Below are 21,277 nucleotides of genomic sequence, written 5' to 3'. Positions count from 1 at the left end.
CTACAGTCCAGCGCTCTAACCACTTGAACCATCCGGACATGCGAGTAAAGAGAATAAGCCACACATTAAGAAAGGATGAAAACTCCATTGCGGGTTATACTATGGAATGCAACCCACTATCACAGCATGACCGGGCAGTGAGTCGTAGTGGAGGAGTAGTGTAAACTTCTCGGAAAATCGACTGAGCACTGGTAAGGCGCGACTGAATTCTGGATGTAATGCCATGGTAAGGCAAAAATCATCTCAGACATATACAAATATAACATTCGGGGAGATCGGATTTTTTTCATAGCACTCGACGAATCCCAACACAATAACATCGTCACTTACTCATAAAGTTGAAAGTAACAATGGCGAAAAAAGTTTTGGAGGTGTTCGACAAAATTTCGGAAAGTTCACTTATTGTGAAATTGCCCTCAAAAAGATCGTTACTGGTGGCCAACCGTGTGTTTATGGTTAGAATCAGGAAACGAAATAACGTCTCTTCAATTGGAAGTGTCCGTTCGAACTGCGGTCGAAAAAATTACGCCAGAGCAATTCAAAGTCCTTTTGCTTTTTTTTTCGATTATGAAGATATTATGCACCAGCCTTTCGCGGCTTTTGGCTTACAATACCTTACAAACGATTGAACCAGGAAATCTCGTCTATTAAGAATAACCCATTATTTTTTTTCACAGGTTATGATTTTGAAATTGGTAGCGAAAATCCTTAACTTGGTCCGGGAACAGCCCACACCTCAACCGTTTTAAGAACGTCTAGATTCGCTTTAAGAATCTGCACGGTTGGAAGCTGTATAACATTCTTCATCGTAATACAATGCTGCAAATGTTTTTGGCCCCACCTCATTTCTCAGAAACTGAAACTCAAATGAACCAAATTTAATAAAACTTTCAGAGTAATGAAAACGTCAACCAATAAACTTTATCGGTTGAAAAGTAAAACCTTTTTTTTTCTCGGAATTATCATCTTCCTATGCCTTTAGCCCCACTCGCCAAAATTCACGTTTTATAGTTTTATAAAGCAGGAACACAAATAGCCGAGATTCCAATAATTAATGGGATTTCCCTTTTTGTTTGTGATATGGAAAATACGATCATTCCTGGAATTTACAAGGTTATTTACTATAATATGATGCCCCAAATGTTCCTCATTGGACTGAAGTGTGGGCTTCACATAAGCCAGTCGAGCGTCTCAATGCGATGCGCGTCAGACCATATGCGCGTACTCCCCACTTATATGCGCTGATGCGTTGTCCTGTTGAAAAGTAACTTCTATATGCCGAAATCATCGACAAAAAGGTAGCAGTCAATCTGTAAGCATGCCTTGATATTCGCCAATTCCGTTTTTGACCATACGAAGGCTAAAACTCGATCTTGCCCATCTGTTCGGGCAGATAGGCACACACAACTATCAAAACACAGTCGAAATTTGCGAGAAATACCTTGATCCTTTCCCAAATCCCCCCAGTATTGAGTAAAGCCATCCGGACTATTTAGTTTTCTATTTCTTCAGCCTTTCTCCCGTTCACAAGCGGGGTCGGCTCGTCCTGATCGGTTTCGTCATTTGGACCGTTTAGTGAAAACTTGTTTTCGTCACTGAATAACACCTGAAGCAATTTAAGGTATACTAAATACCCAGCAACACATGAATAAAAAAAACCAATTGTTATTACTCTCACTGTGTTCCAAAGTCGTGCCATATTGCTTTTCACTAAATTGGCAACGCTTTCTTATCAATTGCCTTTAAATGTGGCGCAACAAGGATGCGGCTGCAGAGATTATTTGTTGCACGCAGGGATTAGATATTGTCTGCTATTTGTAGTCTAGCCTAAAATTGATAAACCAGTAGCTTCCTCCAAACTACAATTTTCATTTTTCAATGTAGATATATATTTCGGGAGCATCTTACTCCCTTCATCAGCTACTAAAGTAGTTTTGTACTGATGAAGGGGGTATAAGTTGCTCCCGAAATATATATCTACATTGAAAAATAAAAATTGTATTTTGGAGGAAGCTACTGGTCTATCAATTGTTGTACGCAGTTCGGACCCATTGGAACATCTAAATGTTTGACGATAGAGAAACTTGCACACGTAGAATTGGAAGCCAAACTTCAGATTTAACGTACAGCAGCAGGGGGAATTTGTTTTTTGTTCTGCTCTTCTTTTTGTACAGTTGTTCACATAGGAGTTAAACGCATTTTGATCTCCTCCGAGCCTTTTGCCATGTAGCGATGACACCCTCCAACAGTTCCAAATCGGACAATGCATATTAGCTAAAAACCGTGCACTGACTAAAAATTACGAAAATTCCAATGTATTTCAAAAAACTTGTAAAAAAAATCACGATAAATCGTGGATGAAACTAAAAGCATTAGCACTTTAGAAATGACAATCTTGGAAAAGAGCTTGCTATATATAAAGAAATAAATCTTTGAAAATACTTTTCATTCGATGTTTTGATGAACTTCAAAATTTCATTAAATTCGGTCCATTGGTTTCTGAGAAATGGCCAAAGATATGGATGGAGCTAAAAGCATTTGCAGCACTGTAGATGGTATTTTTGAGTAAAATATATATCCACAGTTCTCTTTGGCTTCCATAAAAGTGTTGAAGAATGCAAAAAATATGCAAATAAGCAAATGTGGCAATTTCTTTTGGAGGTGGAGGTAAATGCCTTTCGTCGAGGAAAACTAGTCTTTGAACTTATCCATGAATGTCAGTCAAAAGGATAAAATACGACATCAGAAGATTCCAGTTTAAAGCAAGTCCATATGTAGCTTTGATGAATAAGAAATTAAAATTGCAAAGGGCAATAGCTACCTAGAACAATGAGGCCAGGGATGCGAATCATGAATAGAAGTACGTTAAATAACCTAATACGTCAAGACGAAAAAATCACACAGAAACACATCAAACGGAGTCTGCGCAAAAAGTAAGTGTAGAAAGGAAACAGGGAATCAAAAAGACAACCACAACTAATACTTGCGTTCGAATGTCAAACTCTGCGGTCAATTGTTAAAACGCAGAAAAAGGGAAAAAGTTTCCAGATCAAACAGACAATTGGTTACAGTTGCCATAATGGGTTGTGTGTTAACCATGCTCAGAGATTTAATATACAATAGAAGACTGTATCGCTAATGAAAGGAATAGCTGGTTCCCGAAAAAATCAATTTTGACAATGAGGGAAACACCTCTTCTATTCCAAAGAGCTGTATATGAGCTACCAAAATCCATCTGATTGGCACAGACGAGTTTTAGTCCATTTAGGGTCGATGAAAGATATTTTTGCTTATCAAAGATGAAACAGATAAAAAGAAATGAGTTATGCCTCGCTCAATCCAAATCCAGTCAATCCGACATCGGATCGATAATTTTGCAGAATATCTTCCAGTTCTTTTCCCATCCCAAGAAAAAAAATTTTCAAAATTTCTCATTGCTAGTGAGTTGTCGGTGTTTGCCAAATTCTTGGTTCCTGAATGAACAGAATTTCCGCATACAATAGCTTTGTTCTTCTCTCCAGTTCAAATTTTCAAGTAAAAAATTTTTGAAACCCCTTCAATGAACCCTGTCGCTTCCAAAAATAAAATCTCTAATTTACAATTTTATAGAAATAATTAATCTAATCTGTTATCATTGCAGCTGTCGACAATATACGTCAGGGACGTTGTTTGAAACAAATAAATTTTTTTTTTGACATAGGTTTCTATGAGGCCAAAGCAGTCAACACCTCTGATAAAGTCCAGACAGTCAAATGCAAATTGTTGTTCAAGAAGTCTTACATGTACAGATATGCACCCGGTGTCGAAATGTACGCCCTAAAATGCTTAGAAGTCTATAAATATTTAATAAAATGATGGTCCTTCATCCCATTTCCCATCTAGACGTTTGAAAAACATAGAACTAGGATAAATATGCAATATTGATTACATTTCCAGAAATTTCCGAGAAGTTGCTCATGGGAAGAGTGCATGATCCTACCAAGTGGAATGTAACCGACCATGAATTTATGGCAGACCAAACATTGACATTGATAGATATACAATTGCCATTTTGCTCTCCTTTTCTAGTTTTAATCCTCCCGAAAACTACTCAGAGCAGGATGAATGCTCGCTAGCTGTAGAAATAGTTTGGTGCTCATGACTCATCACTGTTCATCCCTTGTAGCTTTCAATTTGACTTTCGGTCTCATTCGATAGGGGCTGAATTCCGGTATTTTTCTCTTCCAGTTTTTACAACTTTTCTCAGTACATGGATAATACGATGACTGCTGGAGATCGATATAATAATTGCTTTTTTACAAGGTGCTATTCAGGATTTCCCATAAAAAGTTATTCAATGTGTAAAAAGAATTGCATTAAGTTACGCAATGGGTCCTCTAACACCAGAAATTCAATTTAAAAAAAGGTTCCCAATTTCTGTTCAAATTTGAATTCGAGTTTAAGTATGTAAGCGAAAACGCATATGTAGAACTTACGTGCTTCAGGCATGATTGGCTTTTTCAACCGAATGGACTAAATTGAGTTAAAAGAAAACTTATTCGGGCAAGGCAAAGTCTCTGTAGTTCACTACTATCACACGTTTTATTTAAAGTTAACAAACTAAGCAACGCACAGCTTAAATAATCCTTTTAAAACTTTCTATCACAAACTAGCAGAGTTAAGGATCTTCTGTCTGGGAGGGACTGACAAAAAAGACACTCTTTGAATAGTACAGGCAACTTCGGTAGAATGAACTGATATGCCGGCTCGGATCATATGATTTTTACTGCAGCACTGCCCGAGCATGTGGGAATGTGGAGACAAATTATTATATAAGTTTCACACTACCCCTACCCACCACACATTGCACACAATCATCATCGGCATCACCGAAATCCTTCGACTTGCACCAAAATCCAAAAAATTCCCCTTCCGCTACTGCATGAGGCCCCTTTTGCTTCCTAGCTTTTAGCTTTTGCCTTGACCTTTGCCTGTGTGTCGCTGCACAATTTTAGTGTTCGAATTCAATCACAATCGAGTGATTTGAATGTTGGATGAAAGAGAAATTATGAGCAGATAGTAATCGGCAATTACCTTTCGCGAATGTCCTTGGTTTTTATAAATCATCGCATCCGAGTGCCGATATCGTTGCTTTTTGCCCCTATCGGCGCCCACCCCAGCCCTAGCCAATCGTCAGAATTAGTCAGTCAGTACTTGCAGGATGATGACTCATTCGTAGGCGCCACTAATAGCGTGAACGTCTGGAGGCTCTTGTCTGAATCGACACGAGCCTCCCCTTCTTCCGCACCTTCCCACTTTAATATCAAAATTACCCGATTTTTTCCTTCCTAACTACAAGCATTGATGGAAAGTCCGCTTATGGGTCAATGTATAATTAACAGTGAAAACATGCGATAGAGGTAAGCGTCCACTACTTTGTTTCGCCGGCGCCACTTCTGCTGGGCGAAATATTCAATATTTGCGACCAGTCGCTCCTTACTTCAAATCGGAGCTCCTTACAGAAACATAAGTGAACGCCTACCTCTGGGAGACATATTTCCAGGTTAAGAAAGCTTACCTGCCGGCAATACAGGTGCCCGGCACGTGTGGCAGAAGCACTGCATAACTGAATCTCTAACTAATCCAATAATCATTTTGATGCGATTAGTTAACTTCCTCGGCTTTCAAATGAACGTAGGAAATTTGGAGGGTTGACGGCTAAAGCAACACGACAACAGTCCTTAAGTTACACGATCGACCGAAAAACCGAAATTTTGCGTAGGTCGTGGACGAAATTAACGAACCGGCTTTCCTTTCAGGATGCCAAACAGCCAATGGGTAGGTACGCGCTACCTTCGACGAAAACTAATTTCCGAAATCCACCGAAAACGGATGAAAAACAATTTTAAAATATCTCTTTTCCCCGGGGAGAACAGAAAAACCCAAAAGGCTCTAGTCGAAAATCAACGTAAGATTCAAGGATATAATAGCCGAGTAACCGAATTTTCTTCCTTTGAAATCGCGTACGAAACCGAAGGATTGATTCAGTCTGTTGCTAGGGCGGGGCACACTACTAAAATTCTCCTCGAAATTCGTATCGCAGTACGGACAAAACGGAGAGAAAAAAGGAAAGAAAAACCTTTTATGAGCCGAGACGAAACGATCAACGGACACACAACTGGGATGACGGAGTTTCACTCTGATTTCCGTGAATACTTTACACGCTCAGAAAAAGGACTGAACAGGACTCACGGATACACGACAATGTCAAGCCATAGAGAAAAGAGACTTTCATGGCATTCAATTGTACTGGAAAGCTTTCGCGCACTCCCCCAACTTGAACAGTCCGTGACCCCCACGGATAAGGGTGAATGTGTATAACGGAAAGAAATTGAGAGACATTATATGAAAGCTTCCAATATAGGGGTGGTTTTAATGTTGGACAGTGTTGGATATAAAAGGGGCAGAATTGGTGCAAGGAGATTATGGATTCGTTCAATGCTTGTGCTGATAGTCTGCCTCCTTGAGAGTGCTTATTGTTCAGGAAAAATTCTATTCAACTATTTTGTTATAGCAGTTGAAAAGATTCCCGGTCGCCTTAAGTCATTATGCCATCGAAATTAGTACGTACGTTACTTTTTAAAGGAATTCACAAACATTATGAAAACAGCTGAAGTTTGCACTGAAATTCAATCAATCGGACTGAGAAAATAATCTCAAGGCTCCGCAACTTTGCATTGCTTCTAATTTAGGCTTTATTTCTAGCTTGAAGGCAATGTTGTTCCCAAATAATCTCAGGGTGATTGTAATCATAGCAATCCAGGCCAGTAGAAGCACAAAAAATAGAAGTACTACTTTGAAACAGCGTCGGGTCACTAAAAACAAAACCAATAGAATCAAACCATGACTGAGAATTTCAGTATCAATTTCTCTATTACCGAAAAACAGGATTACCCTTAGGCAACGTACACTATCCTTAGTAGATCAAAAATAAAACGCTGAGATTAGGGAAAGAGATAAATAAAGCATAATTGGAGTTATTCCACTATGCTAAACCCTACCTGACCTATCCTGGTGACAGGTCCCGGGACAGGCCGACTAAGAAAATACATTAATAAATGTTGTTAAAAATCAAAAAGGATCGAGTTGTGGAAAAAGTCTCGGAACAATGCTACCGCATTCACCTCAGTTGACGAAGCAGGACGGGTCCAGGTCCTGACCAGAAATGGGCAAAGGTTTCGTATTTGCACGCTAAATATTGGCACCCTCACTAGAAACTCGCAAGACCCCTTTGGAAAAGGCGAATTGATATCTGTGCTCTACAAGAAAACCTATGGTCCGGCGCCAAAAGCTGCGCGGCGGGAATGGGAAACTTCTATACTTTGGTACCCCGCATATTCAATATGGTGTTTTTTGCCATCTCTGAGAGTTTCCGTGGTATATTAAAGAAGTCGAGTGATTTGACCGGCTGACGAAACTCACCATTATATCAACTGATCGCGCGTTTGACTTCTTCACCAAAGATGTGCTCTAGCAGGGCCCCTACGACATACTAGAAGAGCATCTAATACGGCGTCTGTCAGTAAGTTAGACAGACAAGCTAAATCACTTGCTTCAACTGTTTAAGTAAAAGAAGCAGCTGGTTCGCTGGACATGCCGGTGGCAACCGCCGACAAAATCCGTGAAGTACGAGCCGGATAAACTCGGCCAACTAGAACATTCAACGGCTCCATTGGCAATCGTCGTAGCAAAACTTTCCGACTGCGTGGCTGCTCCTCGAAATAGTTGCTCGGGTAGTAGGTCCTCGATAGGTACCGGGCTATGCTGGTACCACGGAACGTTCGCGGAAAAAGCCACAATATGTATCAGTCTTTACGCTTTGGAACAAAAAAAAACTAAACCTATCGGTAGCCCCGACGCAAGCTATCCAAAGTGCAACACCACGTCGTCTTCCTGTTTGCGACCCCCTCAGCAGACACAACTATTTGATTGATACAGGCGCTGAGATTTCGGTTCCCCCGGTATTGAAGATTAACGCCGCAGACTTTAAAATTCCCGGCAACAAATTTATCGTTGATCCGCACTTATGGCTCCAGGCAAGTAGACCTGGGTTTGGGGCGCACGACGCACTTATTTCACTACAGCCGACGTTAGCACTTCCATTTTGGACGCAGACTTCCCGTGCCAATATTGTTGGTAAGTAGACCTGCAACGCAGGTCCCTGATTGATCCCACAACCAAACTTAAGTCATCAGGGACGATTTCAGCTTCCTGAGCATATAGCCCGTCTCGAGTGTCAATATTTAAAAATGTAAATTCCTTCAACCGCAGGTGAGATTTCTCGTCTACAATGTTTCCCCTGATGGCATCCAACCGGACCGTCATTTCTTGGCCAAGGCCGCCCACCGTCAATCGATCCTTAACAATTATCAGTCCGGGCCGAATACCAAAGACACCCTCACAATAAAATACTTTCGCTATTCCTTAGAAGGTAGGCCGTTCGTAGTGCTCACGGACCACAAGCATCTTACATTTGCCTTAAAGCAAAATCCCGATAAAATGTCTCCTCGTGAACTCAGGCACCTGAGCTTCATAAGACAGTTCACCTTTAACATCCAGCACATGTCTGGTAAAGACGCTTTGTCACGCATTGAGGAGGTCAAGATCCGGCCAAAATCGGCGCAGAAGGATGACGCAATTCTTCAGACCTTTAGGAGTAATTCACGATCTGACGCACCCAGGCATTCGGGCAATGAAATGGTTAGTCACTGCGAAATATTTCTGGTCATCCATGAACAAGGACATCAATTCTTTGGCAGTGCATGGCATGTCAGAAGTGTAAAACTTCGAAGAAGAGAAAAGAAGTAGGTGTGTTCCCGGCGACCCAGTTCTTGACGTGCGGTCGAGCATAAATCCAATCGGTCTGCTGCGCTCGCTCAGAGACGCCGTGAGTCGGATCAAACCACCGCCACCCACTAAACATGCGAAAAACGTCACCAGCGTGCCTAGCGATCTTGAGTCGTGAACGGACGTCTTGATAAATGATAAGAACAGACGCCTCTCGGGGGCCGTTGCAGCCACCTCATAAATTCATGGAGCGAGGTCCGCAACACTTTACCCTCGACGTCGGACGCTCGCTGAAGAAGGTCTCAATATTTCGCCTAAAACCATTCTTTCGGGAGACAAATACTCGCAGAAGAAAACGCAAGCAACGTGTCCGGTTCGACTTGCCGAGCTGAGGGAATTACGCCTCGGACTTTTGCTGCAGTCCCCTGGTTTCAGCTGGGGGTGAAGTGCTCTAAAGACTGTAACAGAATCTACCGCTGCGTAAAATTTGCCTAAAGCGGAATACTAGAGCGGCGTGCACTCAGACCACCCGGTTCGACGAAGAAAAAAGCCTGCACCTTCTTGAGGAACTGCAAGAATGTCAATCAAATCTTTTTAGGAGAAATCAAAATAGTCTCTTCAGTCGGAAAGTCTTCGAGTCTATGCAAGAGGATTTCCGATGCAAAAGGATAAATATTACCCGCCATTTTATTGTTGGAACCACGGCATATGTGAGTAGATGAGGTGTATACGTCCTTAATTTACAAGCCTAGGAAATTCATCTCTTCTATTAGAGTAGAAATGATGTTATCTGGACTAGCACACTTGTATATATGCAACCAGTTAAATAGCAATTCAATCTCCTCGAGAAGCACAATTTTGCATCCCAAGGATGTCTCGGGTTGTAGGCCTTGTTTGGGGTCCTGTACGCTGCCTGCATGGAAAATGCACTCAAGGTGAATGGTTTCCTATTTCCCCATTGCTTTCAATGTAACTCACGCGTTACAAGGGTAGGCTGCCAAATTGTAACTGCGTTCTTTAACTAGAATTCGAAGTTGCCTCCAGCTAAGTGGTTTTTTCACAAAATAATTATGTAGCTGACCTTTTTAGAGCTTTCTAAACTCATTTATGCCAATAACAGTATATCGCATGGAATTTGTCCTGGGTGCACCAGAACTGCTTTTCGTATGTTGCCACAAGTTTCCCTTTTCCCTTCTCCCACTGCGTACATTTGCTAGTCTGCCTTGGGTTTCAAGTCACATCTACCTTACATAATCTTCTTGCTCTAAGCTTCGCAGGATAAGTAGGATCAATATCGTCGACAAAGCAGAATATTCAAGTTGTATTTGGTCGGATCAGCCAGATGTACTTTATAAGCTACATTTAGCTGATCCCACAGATTTTCTTAGAGGTTAACCCTGAGTAGAACGGCATCGTCGAGCGTAGAAAGAGAAACAACTCGAGAAATTAGTTGCAATCTTTTGATGAAATTGGGTCTTCCATTAGCCTTTTGGGAAAGGTTTGTGCATACAGCCAACTCGTTACTTATCGAAGAAACCCCACAAGATTCGAAATTATGAAATGAAGTATTTTATATAGACAAATCACCTGATAAAAGAACGTTGGCAAGCGGAAGAAAAATAAAAATTTTTATATGTACCTCTGAGACTTCAAAGGCCTGCCGGACCTGGAAACCTGAAGATAGAAGTAGATTCCTGTGGCGATGTGTGCTTTGTGCAAAGTATCCAAAGATCATCTTGGGGCCGATGTTCCAGTGACCGAAATGGACTTGTACATCGCTCACTCCGTTTCTCACCCGGACAACTCTTTCGTTAGCAAAAATAAAAAACAAATCGAAAAGCGGAAGCTTGGCGTTCCAGGGATGAAAGAGTCTATGTATTTCTTGGTTAATATTCGATTGCATCAATTGACTTTTCACTGTGAAAGCGACTAGGAGGATTAAGAGACTTCCGCAATGCGAATCGCTACTAAGATCAGCAGACAGCAGCTGCCGAAAAAATAAAAACACCTGGAATAGCTGTCCCTTCCCCATTCATCGCAGATAGTTAATTTAAAAAAAATCTATGGTTATGACAAAGAGAAGATTTTTATTTCGGGCCAAACAATTTGTCTGAGTCTTTGAAAGGCAAATTGGTCCCAAAGAAAGCTCCAGGCCATAAATGTATCACGGGAAAATGTTGAAGGAGCTTCCAAGAATTGCGATCACCGACGTGATTCGCATATTCACGTGATTCTACGTCTCGCTTCTTACTCCAAGGGTTGCAAGAATTCAAAAATTACACTGATTCGTAAATGTGGGAAGGATCAAACACAGGTTGCATCCTAAGTCTGATATAGACCCTTTCAAAGGTTTTCGAAAAACTACCAATGTAAAAAATCACACCACATCAAGCGGAAAACAAAATGATTTCCCACCAACAGTTTGACTTTCGAGAGAAACATGGTACAATTGAACAAGTTCATAGGATAGTCTTTGAGATATGGAGGAAACTGGAGGGTAGAAAGTATTGCTCAATGGTGTTCTTGGATTTGGCGTAAACCTTGGATAAAGTCAGTACAGTTGCAGGCAATTTTAGACTTTTTTCCATTGGAGCCCAAATTCAGGAGAGTTTTGCGTCTCGCGATTAGAACATTCAAGCTGGAATTCCGCAAGGCAGTGTCCTTGTACCAACACTCTACCTGATCTATACTTCGGATCTACCTAACCTGAAAACAACATGTGTATATTTAGGTATCCACTCTGATTTTCAGGTTGCATAAAAAACCTACAAATCCTTCTAAGACGAATTGAAAAGCAAATGAGGTAAAGTATATCGGTATGGATCTGGATAGACGACTAACGTGTAGGAAGCACTGAGATAAGAACACTGTAAATGAAGCTGAAACCCAAAAAAAAACATATATTGGCTTCTGAATAAAAATTTCAAGCTGGCACTGGATCACAAATAAAGCCATCATAATGCCAATATAGACTTACAGAATTAAGCTCTGAGATCCAACGTGCCTATCTAACATTGAGTTGCTGTAGAGAGCCTGGTCCAGGATACTGCAACCCATTACCAGGGTACCTAGGTATGTGGAATATGTAAACATCGACAGAGATCTTGAAATTGCGACAGTAAGAGAGGAGGTTTTACTCCAGATTTTTGTTTGGAATATGAGGGATCCTAAGTCCGCACCCACTTGATGTCACTTTCGGTCACGCTGCTTCCAGGGCAGAGGTGAGGCGGCGTCTGATGAGTTGCCTCTGCTCTTCTGTTTGAATAGCTTACCAATAATTAAGAAAATTAAATATTTTAGAATGCAAATAAAATACTGAAACAAGACGTTATGTGGACACACCATAATATTATTTTTTGAACAGGTTTAGTTCTAAGATCCGAAAGCTTGTTAGTTTCGATTGTAAAAGGCTCAATAAAATAAATCCATGCTTTTAAAAAAAATTATCGCTTTTGCTGAGAGTGAAATATGTCTCATCACTTTCGGGATGTTCAATAGCGGCAAACGATGTCGAAAGGAGGTTTTGGGGCTATGGATAGCACTTTCACGAGCAGCCCTTCGATGTTCTCCAAACTCCGCAATATTCAAATAACATTCACGTAAGACACAAATTTCCACGTGCGAGATTTTATTATATTCGTTGAAAGTAATGGACGATTGCGATACTCTGCAGGATATACACTGAGTGAACATATTCAAAGGATTATTTTTAAAATAAAATTTTACCATTACTGCGCGTTTTGGGACTATGTAGTGATCTTTGTACAGAATAGATGTTTAGTTTAGTTTGAAGGAAGAGGAACCGTAGTTCCAAGCACTCAGGCCTTTTTGGGCCCCTTGTATTATCCCCGTAAATTGCCTATTCAATGGCTTCTCGCCTACGCGCAGAGTGCGAAGTTTCTTCGTTGAAGAAAACCTTACCGAGGTGCCTTCGGTCTGAGATCTGAATACGCCGGGCGGCTGCATATGAAGTGCAGAGCCGTCTCTTCCTCCTCCTCACATTGGCTGCATATGGGCGTACCACCACCCCAATTTTTTTCATATGGTAGTTTAAGGAGCGGTATCCCAATAAACACCCAACTAGGGTTTTCATGTTCCACTTTTTAAGGGACAACAAACATGCCGCTTTAGTGTCCTCGTGTTTTTTCACAAGGACTTTTGCCTGCCGGCAAGAGTTTAAATTTTTCCACTCGGCTGCGTTAATCCTTGCAATTTCCGCTTTTAGACTAGACTTGACAGTGGATGGCTAGCTGCTAAATTTGGTTCTAGGCTCACCATTGTGGACCTAGATCTTTGACGAACCAGTCTGTCAGCTTCCTCATTACCAGCGATGTTTGAATGCCTTGGCATTCACATCAGAAATATTTCGTTTAATCGACCAAGTTTCAGCAGCAACTAGTGGCTACTCCACATCAACTTGAGTAGACATTTTAAAAGCGTTATAGAAGAAGCAAGTAGGGCTACAACTGTCAAAAGTTTTGCATAGTTCTCATATATTAAGAGTAGATGGAAGACTCCTTGTACAGCGGCTAAATTTTAAGTGTTTTTATGAATCAGGAGAGATATTTTCATATAAAATTATTCAAGCTGCAAAGATCTCAAGATCGATCTTAGATTTGAGTGAAAACCTTATTCGGTACGAAGGATCACTTAACCGATTACGTATAAGCATCTTACAAACTCCGATTGTGCTAAATATTGCCTGAACACTATACCTACATCAAATCCAGTTAATCTTGAAACAAATTCCTCAGCCTTTTCGTAAAAAAATACCAACAGCACGAAAAATAAGGAGTAGTTCCGATCAAAACTTTTCCCTCTTCGAACGGAGAGGAAATTCTTCTCCAGTTTTCACGCTCACATTTATCCTTTCAATCGATATCATACAAATCCGTATTCTCCTTAAAATCTACCCTTCCCACATCTAAATTCCACGATGAGTTGCTTCTCACAATGTCAAAAGTATGACTCATATTGGCGAGAAAACCATTTTACGGGTTTCGGCTCCCCTACTTTGCTCCACCATTAAAAAAAAAACTTTCCTTTATTGCATGCAAACATGTAGCAGGAGTACTTTCATCTCTCCCAATATGTTTGTGAAGGACGAACTGGTGTTGGTATCCATTTCCAGGCGATATAAATGCAACGCTTCCGTTGCCTTCGGACTTTTCACTAGCGCGGCTTTTGCAGACTGAGTCCGTGCTTAGTGTATTACAAAAGTTTTCATCAAGCGATTTTCCATGATAGTTGTGTGGTTTGGTTGTCTTTTGCCGTTGTGTGGTGAAAATGCATGTTGTGGATACACTTCCTTTTTTTCGCATTTCACTTCTGCGGGCGCTGTGTGTGTTGTGTACAATACCATATTATATTGCGAAAAGTTATTCGCATAGCCTGAAATCCAACCGGCGTTTGAAACTTTCGACAGGAAAGGGGCCTTGTATATATGGACAGGTGGAGGGGGGGTGTGGTGACTAAAATGAGTGGCGACGACATGATGCAATGCACCTGAAACAATAGACAAGTTGCACATAGTGACTTTGTATGCTTCCCCCCGCACTAGTGTATATTTCGTATTATCCGTTTGGATTCGTCATACGTTGACGTGGAAGTTATTTCAGTAGATCTTCTTCCTCCCTGGATTCAGCAGAATTTATACTGTCTCTCATATTTATTATATATTACAGTCAAATGTTACACGAGATACATCTTAATTCTACTTTAAAACTTGTCGTTACATACCTCCCTACGTACAAGGAGAATGTTAATATGACTTTTCCTCTTATCGTCTGAGGATTATCACAACTATCTCTAACTTCCAGACAATAGTTTCCAATAAATGGCATTGGAGTGGTGGTACAAAGCTGCTACCACGTTCTTGAGAATATTTGTACACAGTTCTCGGCTGAGGTATTGATTTAGAGCGTCTATGCACTTTTCATGAGTAGTCATACAACTATTTGATACCTCTCAGTATCAGTACATAAGCCGCATTTTCAAGGGAGGGAGAGGGTGTTTATTTTACCGATTGAACCATGATTCATATGAAGGCTGATGGACTGAAGGTCAGAATTCTAGGTTCCACTATGGAAGGATGCTTATAAATATATTCGGAATTCCGTTCCGAAGAATAGATCCGTTGACAGTGGTCATCTTACAATCCTGCCATTGTTCATGAAAATATGTCAGAGAATGTTTCCTTCCTTTGCTGGATGTGATCCAGCTACACATTTTACCTCTTTTTCCGGCTAAAAAATGTTCTATATCCTAAATTGGACGGGCTTATTTACCTGGAAGGAAAGAAGGAGAAAATTTATGTTATTCAATCAATTCAAATAAAAGGTATGTATATAAGTGAACGGTCTACAAATTTACATTATTTCTGATGACTTTAAGCAGATGTTTTATTAGCTATTTTCTACTTCCTCAAAAGCATTTTGAAAAAGTTCAGAGCAAGAATCACAATTATTTGCTGGTGGAATCTTTTAGCCCCACATCCTGGTAATAAGTTCTAACTTGTTTGAAGCATTGAAATTTGAAGTAATTTAACACAATATTCAGCATCCAAATGTAGTAAAGAAAGGGTAAAAACAGGGAGGAGGCGAGAAGCTCCAAAATTATGCCGATGCTTCTACGCATTGTAAAGCGAGGAGTCACAACGAATATTCAAGCAGTTGAAGAGTATATCACTTCGATCGATTAACAAAGTCATTAACCAAAGGCTCGGCACTTCCAAGTATAAAAGGTTTTGTGTATTTCTTATGTGTTTCAATGGACATTTGCCTCAGCCCCTTCGAATAAGGGTATACGTTCTGTGAAGCAGTCAAGCGGTTACTGGGAGAGGAAGATTCGGCTTCTAGCGTAGAACCCATGCTCTCTGGAAGCCCGAAACCTGGCTCACAGAAAAGAAGGAGGTGGAAGAGGAAGCTTCTTAACAGCGAAAAAATCGGAATTGGTTGGGCAACATGTAGGATACGAAACTGGGCCACCCCAACCAAATGTTACAGATGTTTGGATTATGGGCACATGTCTGCAACCTGGCGGGGACCCGACAGAAGGGCAATATGTAACGAAAGTTGCGTTCTATGCAGGCATCGTGGTGCGTCTGGCGTGACCGTTGGGCACACTGCGGGCCCAGAATCATCAGAGCAGAACTAAAAAGAATTAGAACGCTGTCAATATGATCCGCATTCTACATATAAATATTAACCGTAGTGCAACCGCTCACGAGTTGCTGGCGCAGTTCCCTGCGAGGACCAAAGCTGATCTAGTGCTCATCAGCGAGCAGTACCGAAACAGGGAGCCAGCTTCATGGCACATATTCCATATCGCTGATATCTGGGTTCGAACGGAACCTACCTTAGGGTTCTTGGGGCCTTTGCCTGGGTTCGCTGTTTGGAGGTAACGTTTTTCAGTGCCTATCTAACGCTCAATGAGGCGATGCCGGACGCTGGCTTCATGCTGAGGAGGACGCCATCTTGAGTACAGAGGGACGGATCCAGTTCGGGGTAATTTCAATGCAATGAATGAAGCATACCTCACCCAGACTCCAGAGGGAAACGAATTCTCGAAATGGCGGACTTGTAATTTTAAACTCCGGATCCACGAGGGAAGCATTCCCGACGCAACCTTCGCGTCGAAATCACTGGTGGGCAAACTTCTCGGCAAACGATCATCAATACATTGCCTTCGAAGTGGTTAACACAATGCGATATGCGCCACCCCGGTGGTTTTTCTGTGCGTGGAACGTTGTGAATATGAACATCGAGAGATTTGTCGAAATTCTTGGGAGCAGGTGGGGCCGCATTGTACGAGCACTATTGCCTGCGCATCCCGTGCGGGATGATAACGGCAGTCAGAGCGTCGTGGACTGCCCACTTTTCTCTAAAAAAGAGTTGGAAAGGCAATCCTTCTCTCTATGAAAAACAAGAAAGCACCAGCACACAATAGTATCTCAGCAAAGGTATACAAACTGGTGCTACCACATCGATCAGACCTACTGCTCGTCGCATTCAATGCTTGCCTGAAAGAGGGCATTTTCCCTTCTCCTTGGAAGACGACGAAGCTTGCTACTGAGTTGCCTACAACTTCATCATCATCATCAACGGTGCAACTACCGGTATCCGATCTAGGCCTGCCTTAATAAGCAACTCCAGATAACCCAGTATTGCGCCGAGGTCCACCAATTCGCCAACTTCATACTGACCACTTTGTATGCTTGACACAGTACGCTGGGAAAGCGCTCAAAAAACTCAGCTAACATCAAAATACAAATGATAACGGACTGTAGATTATTCAATTTGCAGTGAAACACGAAATGGTTGTTGAAAGTACCCGGTTTGCACGGAAAGCGGTCCACAAACATATGTGGGCCTCTCCAGACGGGCCCACTTTCAACCAAATTGTCCACGTGTTGAACGAACGCCGCCACCGCTCAGCCTTGATGAAAGTCAGAACATAAAGAGGGGCCAATATAGACTCGGATCACTATCTCGTTGGCATGGTGCTCCGAGCTCGAATAACAATACCACCTAGAATCCCCTCTGACAATCAGGTGAGAGTGAACACTGAAGCCATCCACAACACAACCCTCCGCGACACCTATAAGAGGGAAATGGATGCCGCAATAACCGCAGTCAACAGAGATCCTGGGGATGAAGTATCAACAAACGATCTTCACAATCACCTGAAGAACGTTATCATTAATACGCCCACAAACATACTTGGCTCCAGTCGCAAAAAGAGTCGGACCGGCTGGTTTGACGATGAATGAAAGCTAGCTACGGAACGGAAGAATGCTGCATACCGAGTAATGTTGCATTCTCCAAGGACGCGGGCACGCGCAGAAACTTATCACGAACTCCGTCGAGCGGAGAAGCGGCTTCACAGACGGTAAAAGGAAGCCTGGGAGAACCAACAGGTCTGTGAACTCGAAAAGTACAGGGAGGAACGCACCAGGCGCGGAAGTTTTACCAACAAGTCACCAGGATGAAGCCTTATACATCTCGATGTTCAGCGGTGGGTTGAGTACTTTGATGAACTACTGAACAACCAGAACATCGGCGAGTTGGAGGTCCCGCCAACTGAAGACGACGGACAAATACTGCCACCACCAAGTATAGAAGAAACAGTCCGTGCAATTCATCGGCTTAAAAATCATAAGTCGCCAGGAGCCGATAGAATTACAGCCGAATTGGTTAAATATGGAGGCGACCAGTTATACCAAGTGGTTCATCAACTTGTGCTCAAGGTATGGGACAGCGAATCAATGCCTGACGATTGGCAACGAGGTATTATCTGTTTCATACATAAAAAGGGAGATACCACACAGTGCCGCAATTATAGAGGTATGACGTGGAGTACCATCTATAAGATATTCTCCGCTATCTTGCTAGGCCGCATAGCCCCATACGGCCAGAACATCATTGGCCCATGCCAAAGAGGCTTCACTCCAGGCAAATCAGCAACAGATCAGATTTTCTCTCTGCGGCAAGCGATGGAACAACTGTTGGAATATGGACACCAGTTGCACCATCTATTCATAGACTTTAAAGCCGCCTATGCCAGTCATGAGAGAATTCGGTATCCCGACGAAATTGATAAGACTGACTTGGCTGACCTTGACCAATGTGCGAGGCCGGATAAAAGCAGTAGGATTACTCTCAAGACCATTCGACATCAACAAGGGTCTACAAAAAGGGGATGCCCTATTATGCATCCTCTTTAACCTGGAGAAAGTGATCCGCGATGCTGAGGTAAATGCAAGAGGTACGATGCTGTTTAATTTCACTCAACTACTGACCTATGCTGACGATATTGACATAATGGGAAGAACGACCTGAGACGTACAAACTGCCTTCATCCAGATCGAGCAGGCGGCGATTGGCGCGAGATCTTGCGCTGCACATCAATGAAGGCAAGACAAAATATATGGTGGTAACGTCAGCACCAAAAACCAACCAACCAACAACATCAAACCGCATAGGTCAAACGGGAAGAATAAAGATAGGAGAATACAACTTTGAGTCCGTCGATAATATCTCCTATCTAGGGTCGCTCGATAACAGCTATGACGATGAAATCCGCGCATGGTTGTTGGCAGCCAACAGAGCCTATTTCAGCTGACAAAAACTATTTCGCTCGAAACGTCTCACCATAGGGTCAAAGCTCTTACTGTACAAGACTATGATCTTGCCAGTCCCCATGTATTTCTTGGAGACTCGGGTTCTTAGCAAGAAAAATTGCGAACTCTTGGCCGCGTTTGAAAGAAGAATCCTCCGAAGAATTTTTGGCCCCCTACATAAGGATGAACGATTCCGTAGCCTACATAACGACGAATTCTATGACCGTCAGGCTGTGGATAAAATCCGGCTAAATTGGTTACGGTGGGCGGGTCACTTAATCCGTATGGATGAGGATGATCACAACCGGAAAGTCTATAAGGGCAATATCTATGGTGGAAAAAGAAGACGAAGCAGACCCTGCCTAAGATGGAGCGATGGCGTAGGTCAGGACGCCAGACAGCTTTTAGGGATATCGAATTGGTGGACCTCAGCGCAAAACCGGGATGTCTGGAGTTCCTTATTAAGGCATGTTTAGACCGGATACCGGCTGTTGCGCCGTTGATGATGATGAATACATTAAGCGAAACAGCAATACGCCAATATCACTCCTGAAATTGACGCGCTAGTTCTATAGAATTGCGCTGTTTTGCCTACTGGGACTAGTCAAGCAATCTGCATGATAAGGAATAAATCTACAACAAAGGCGGACTGTCAAACATTTCACTACATCTATGTAGAGGGTAGTAGTCCTTCAGGATAGCCTGAAATTTTCTGCAATACTTACCTTAACTAATCCAAACCTATTTACTCGTATGCACTGTAGTTTTCCCACTAATGCATTGTGTGATTACCTCTACGATCAATAATCTCATAATGAAGCCATTTAATGCGAATTTAATCAACTCATCATTACTAAGTTGCCACGACATTCTATGAAAAATTCCTTATCACGGTGAATTAATTTCTTATCCACTCTACGCTCCATCATACCATTTCATTGCTATATAATGTTGTTAGCACGGTCATTTAACAATAAAATATTTTGTCTCCTCCATTTTGAGCACTTCACAGGCGAGCAAGTGAAAAAGTAGTTGAGATGATGTCTCAAGGAAGACAAGAAGCCTAGCATCAGAAAAAGAAGTTAAGAAGACGTTGCTTCTTAGGTCGGGACATCATCTTCATAAGACTTTATTGTAGGTACCATTTTCAACAATGTCATCTTGCAAAAGATTTACAAGATGTTGGCGGCCGTATAATGACTTACGGTGCGGTGTAAATGAGCCCCGAAATGGAGACGTAGAATGTGGTGGTAGAATTTCCTTCACCTCTGCCAAAGGAGCCCATTTTCATTTACTTAGTGAAAAGTTTATTGCGCGTTGTAGGCATACGCTACGCTGATGATGATGACTTTATGGGTAACTGACTACTGCTTTGGGTACAACCACTTCACCTACCCTACGAGCACTGAGCGAATATGTACAGGTTACGTTACAGGACCATATTCATGAAATGACGGTGCTGCTGGTGGAAAATATATGGGAAAAATTGCTGAAATTAATTCCAAATACTTAAACTGAAGAAAATTTATGGGTTTAAGGTCGGGCGTATGCTTGTGAAGGGGAGCAATATACGGCAACTGGTAATGTATAAGTTTATGAGATGTATGAACATTCGTTTCATTTTTAAGAGGATTCATGAAGGTAAATTTAATTTTGTAATTATGAAATTCTTTTCAGGTGAGCGCAATCATCTATGGGATTTTATATTCCGCGTATTGATGTGTAGACAATAGCATTTGAATCGAGTGGCAGTGGAAATAGGGAGTATGTGAAAAATGGCTGCACTTTTAGCCCCAATTAAACATAGAAATCTCGCGCCGCTTCTAAAGGTGATTCGTTTTATTTGGGAGAGGAACGCAAGCGAATATTGCTCCCTACTTCTGTGCAATGGCTCTTGCGTAATAATCAAGGGCTATCAACACCCTTTTGAAACAAGACTAGAAGATGTATCATTTTTCCATAAAAGTATTTGCATTCGCATTTTTACATTACATCTCAAATTGTCCTTGGGATGCATCAACTTCAGCAAACAATCTAAATGTGTAGGTTTCTCCTTGAAAACACTACTGGTGGCATTGAAAATAAAAGAAACATCTATGCAAACCCAGAAAACTTTTCACTTTCCTCTCACCCGAAGAATTAGCATTCCTTTCAATTACAAATGTAGTTAGCAGAACCCTCAAGCTTCTCCCACTCCACCCTTCCAACCAATATTAGCACTATCCCATTTGTCGTTCTGTCGGTAAAATGCAATCTGACGAAATGCTACTCCTATAGAAAGGTCATTCACTGGTTGGCATCCACAGTTGACTGTCGCCTCATTCGCAATCA

General features: G+C 41.8%; 1 protein-coding gene across 4 annotated transcripts in view; it reads right to left on the bottom strand.

Annotated features, from left to right (window-relative positions):
* Positions 1-21,277, bottom strand: part of LOC119651033 (stathmin-1-A) — a 198,097-nt gene that overhangs the window by 108,119 nt on the left and 68,701 nt on the right. For 2 of the 4 annotated variants that reach the window (XM_038054347.1, XM_038054350.1), the window contains exon 1: positions 5,558-6,239. The exons of 1 other annotated variant lie outside the window; for it this stretch is intronic. In XM_038054347.1, the coding sequence (XP_037910275.1) occupies positions 5,558-5,633 (76 nt within the window). In that variant the 5' untranslated portion in view covers positions 5,634-6,239. Of the gene's footprint in view, positions 1-4,475; positions 4,693-5,557; positions 6,240-21,277 lie in introns of those variants that run through there. One more of the 4 variants, XM_038054349.1, reaches the window with a different exon arrangement.

The sequence above is a fragment of the Hermetia illucens genome, chromosome 3 (genome assembly GCF_905115235.1).
Source record: "Hermetia illucens chromosome 3, iHerIll2.2.curated.20191125, whole genome shotgun sequence".
NCBI lineage: Eukaryota > Metazoa > Arthropoda > Insecta > Diptera > Stratiomyidae > Hermetia > Hermetia illucens.
Note: the sequence above shows the minus strand (reverse complement) of the source record. Positions and strands in the feature narration are given on the sequence as shown.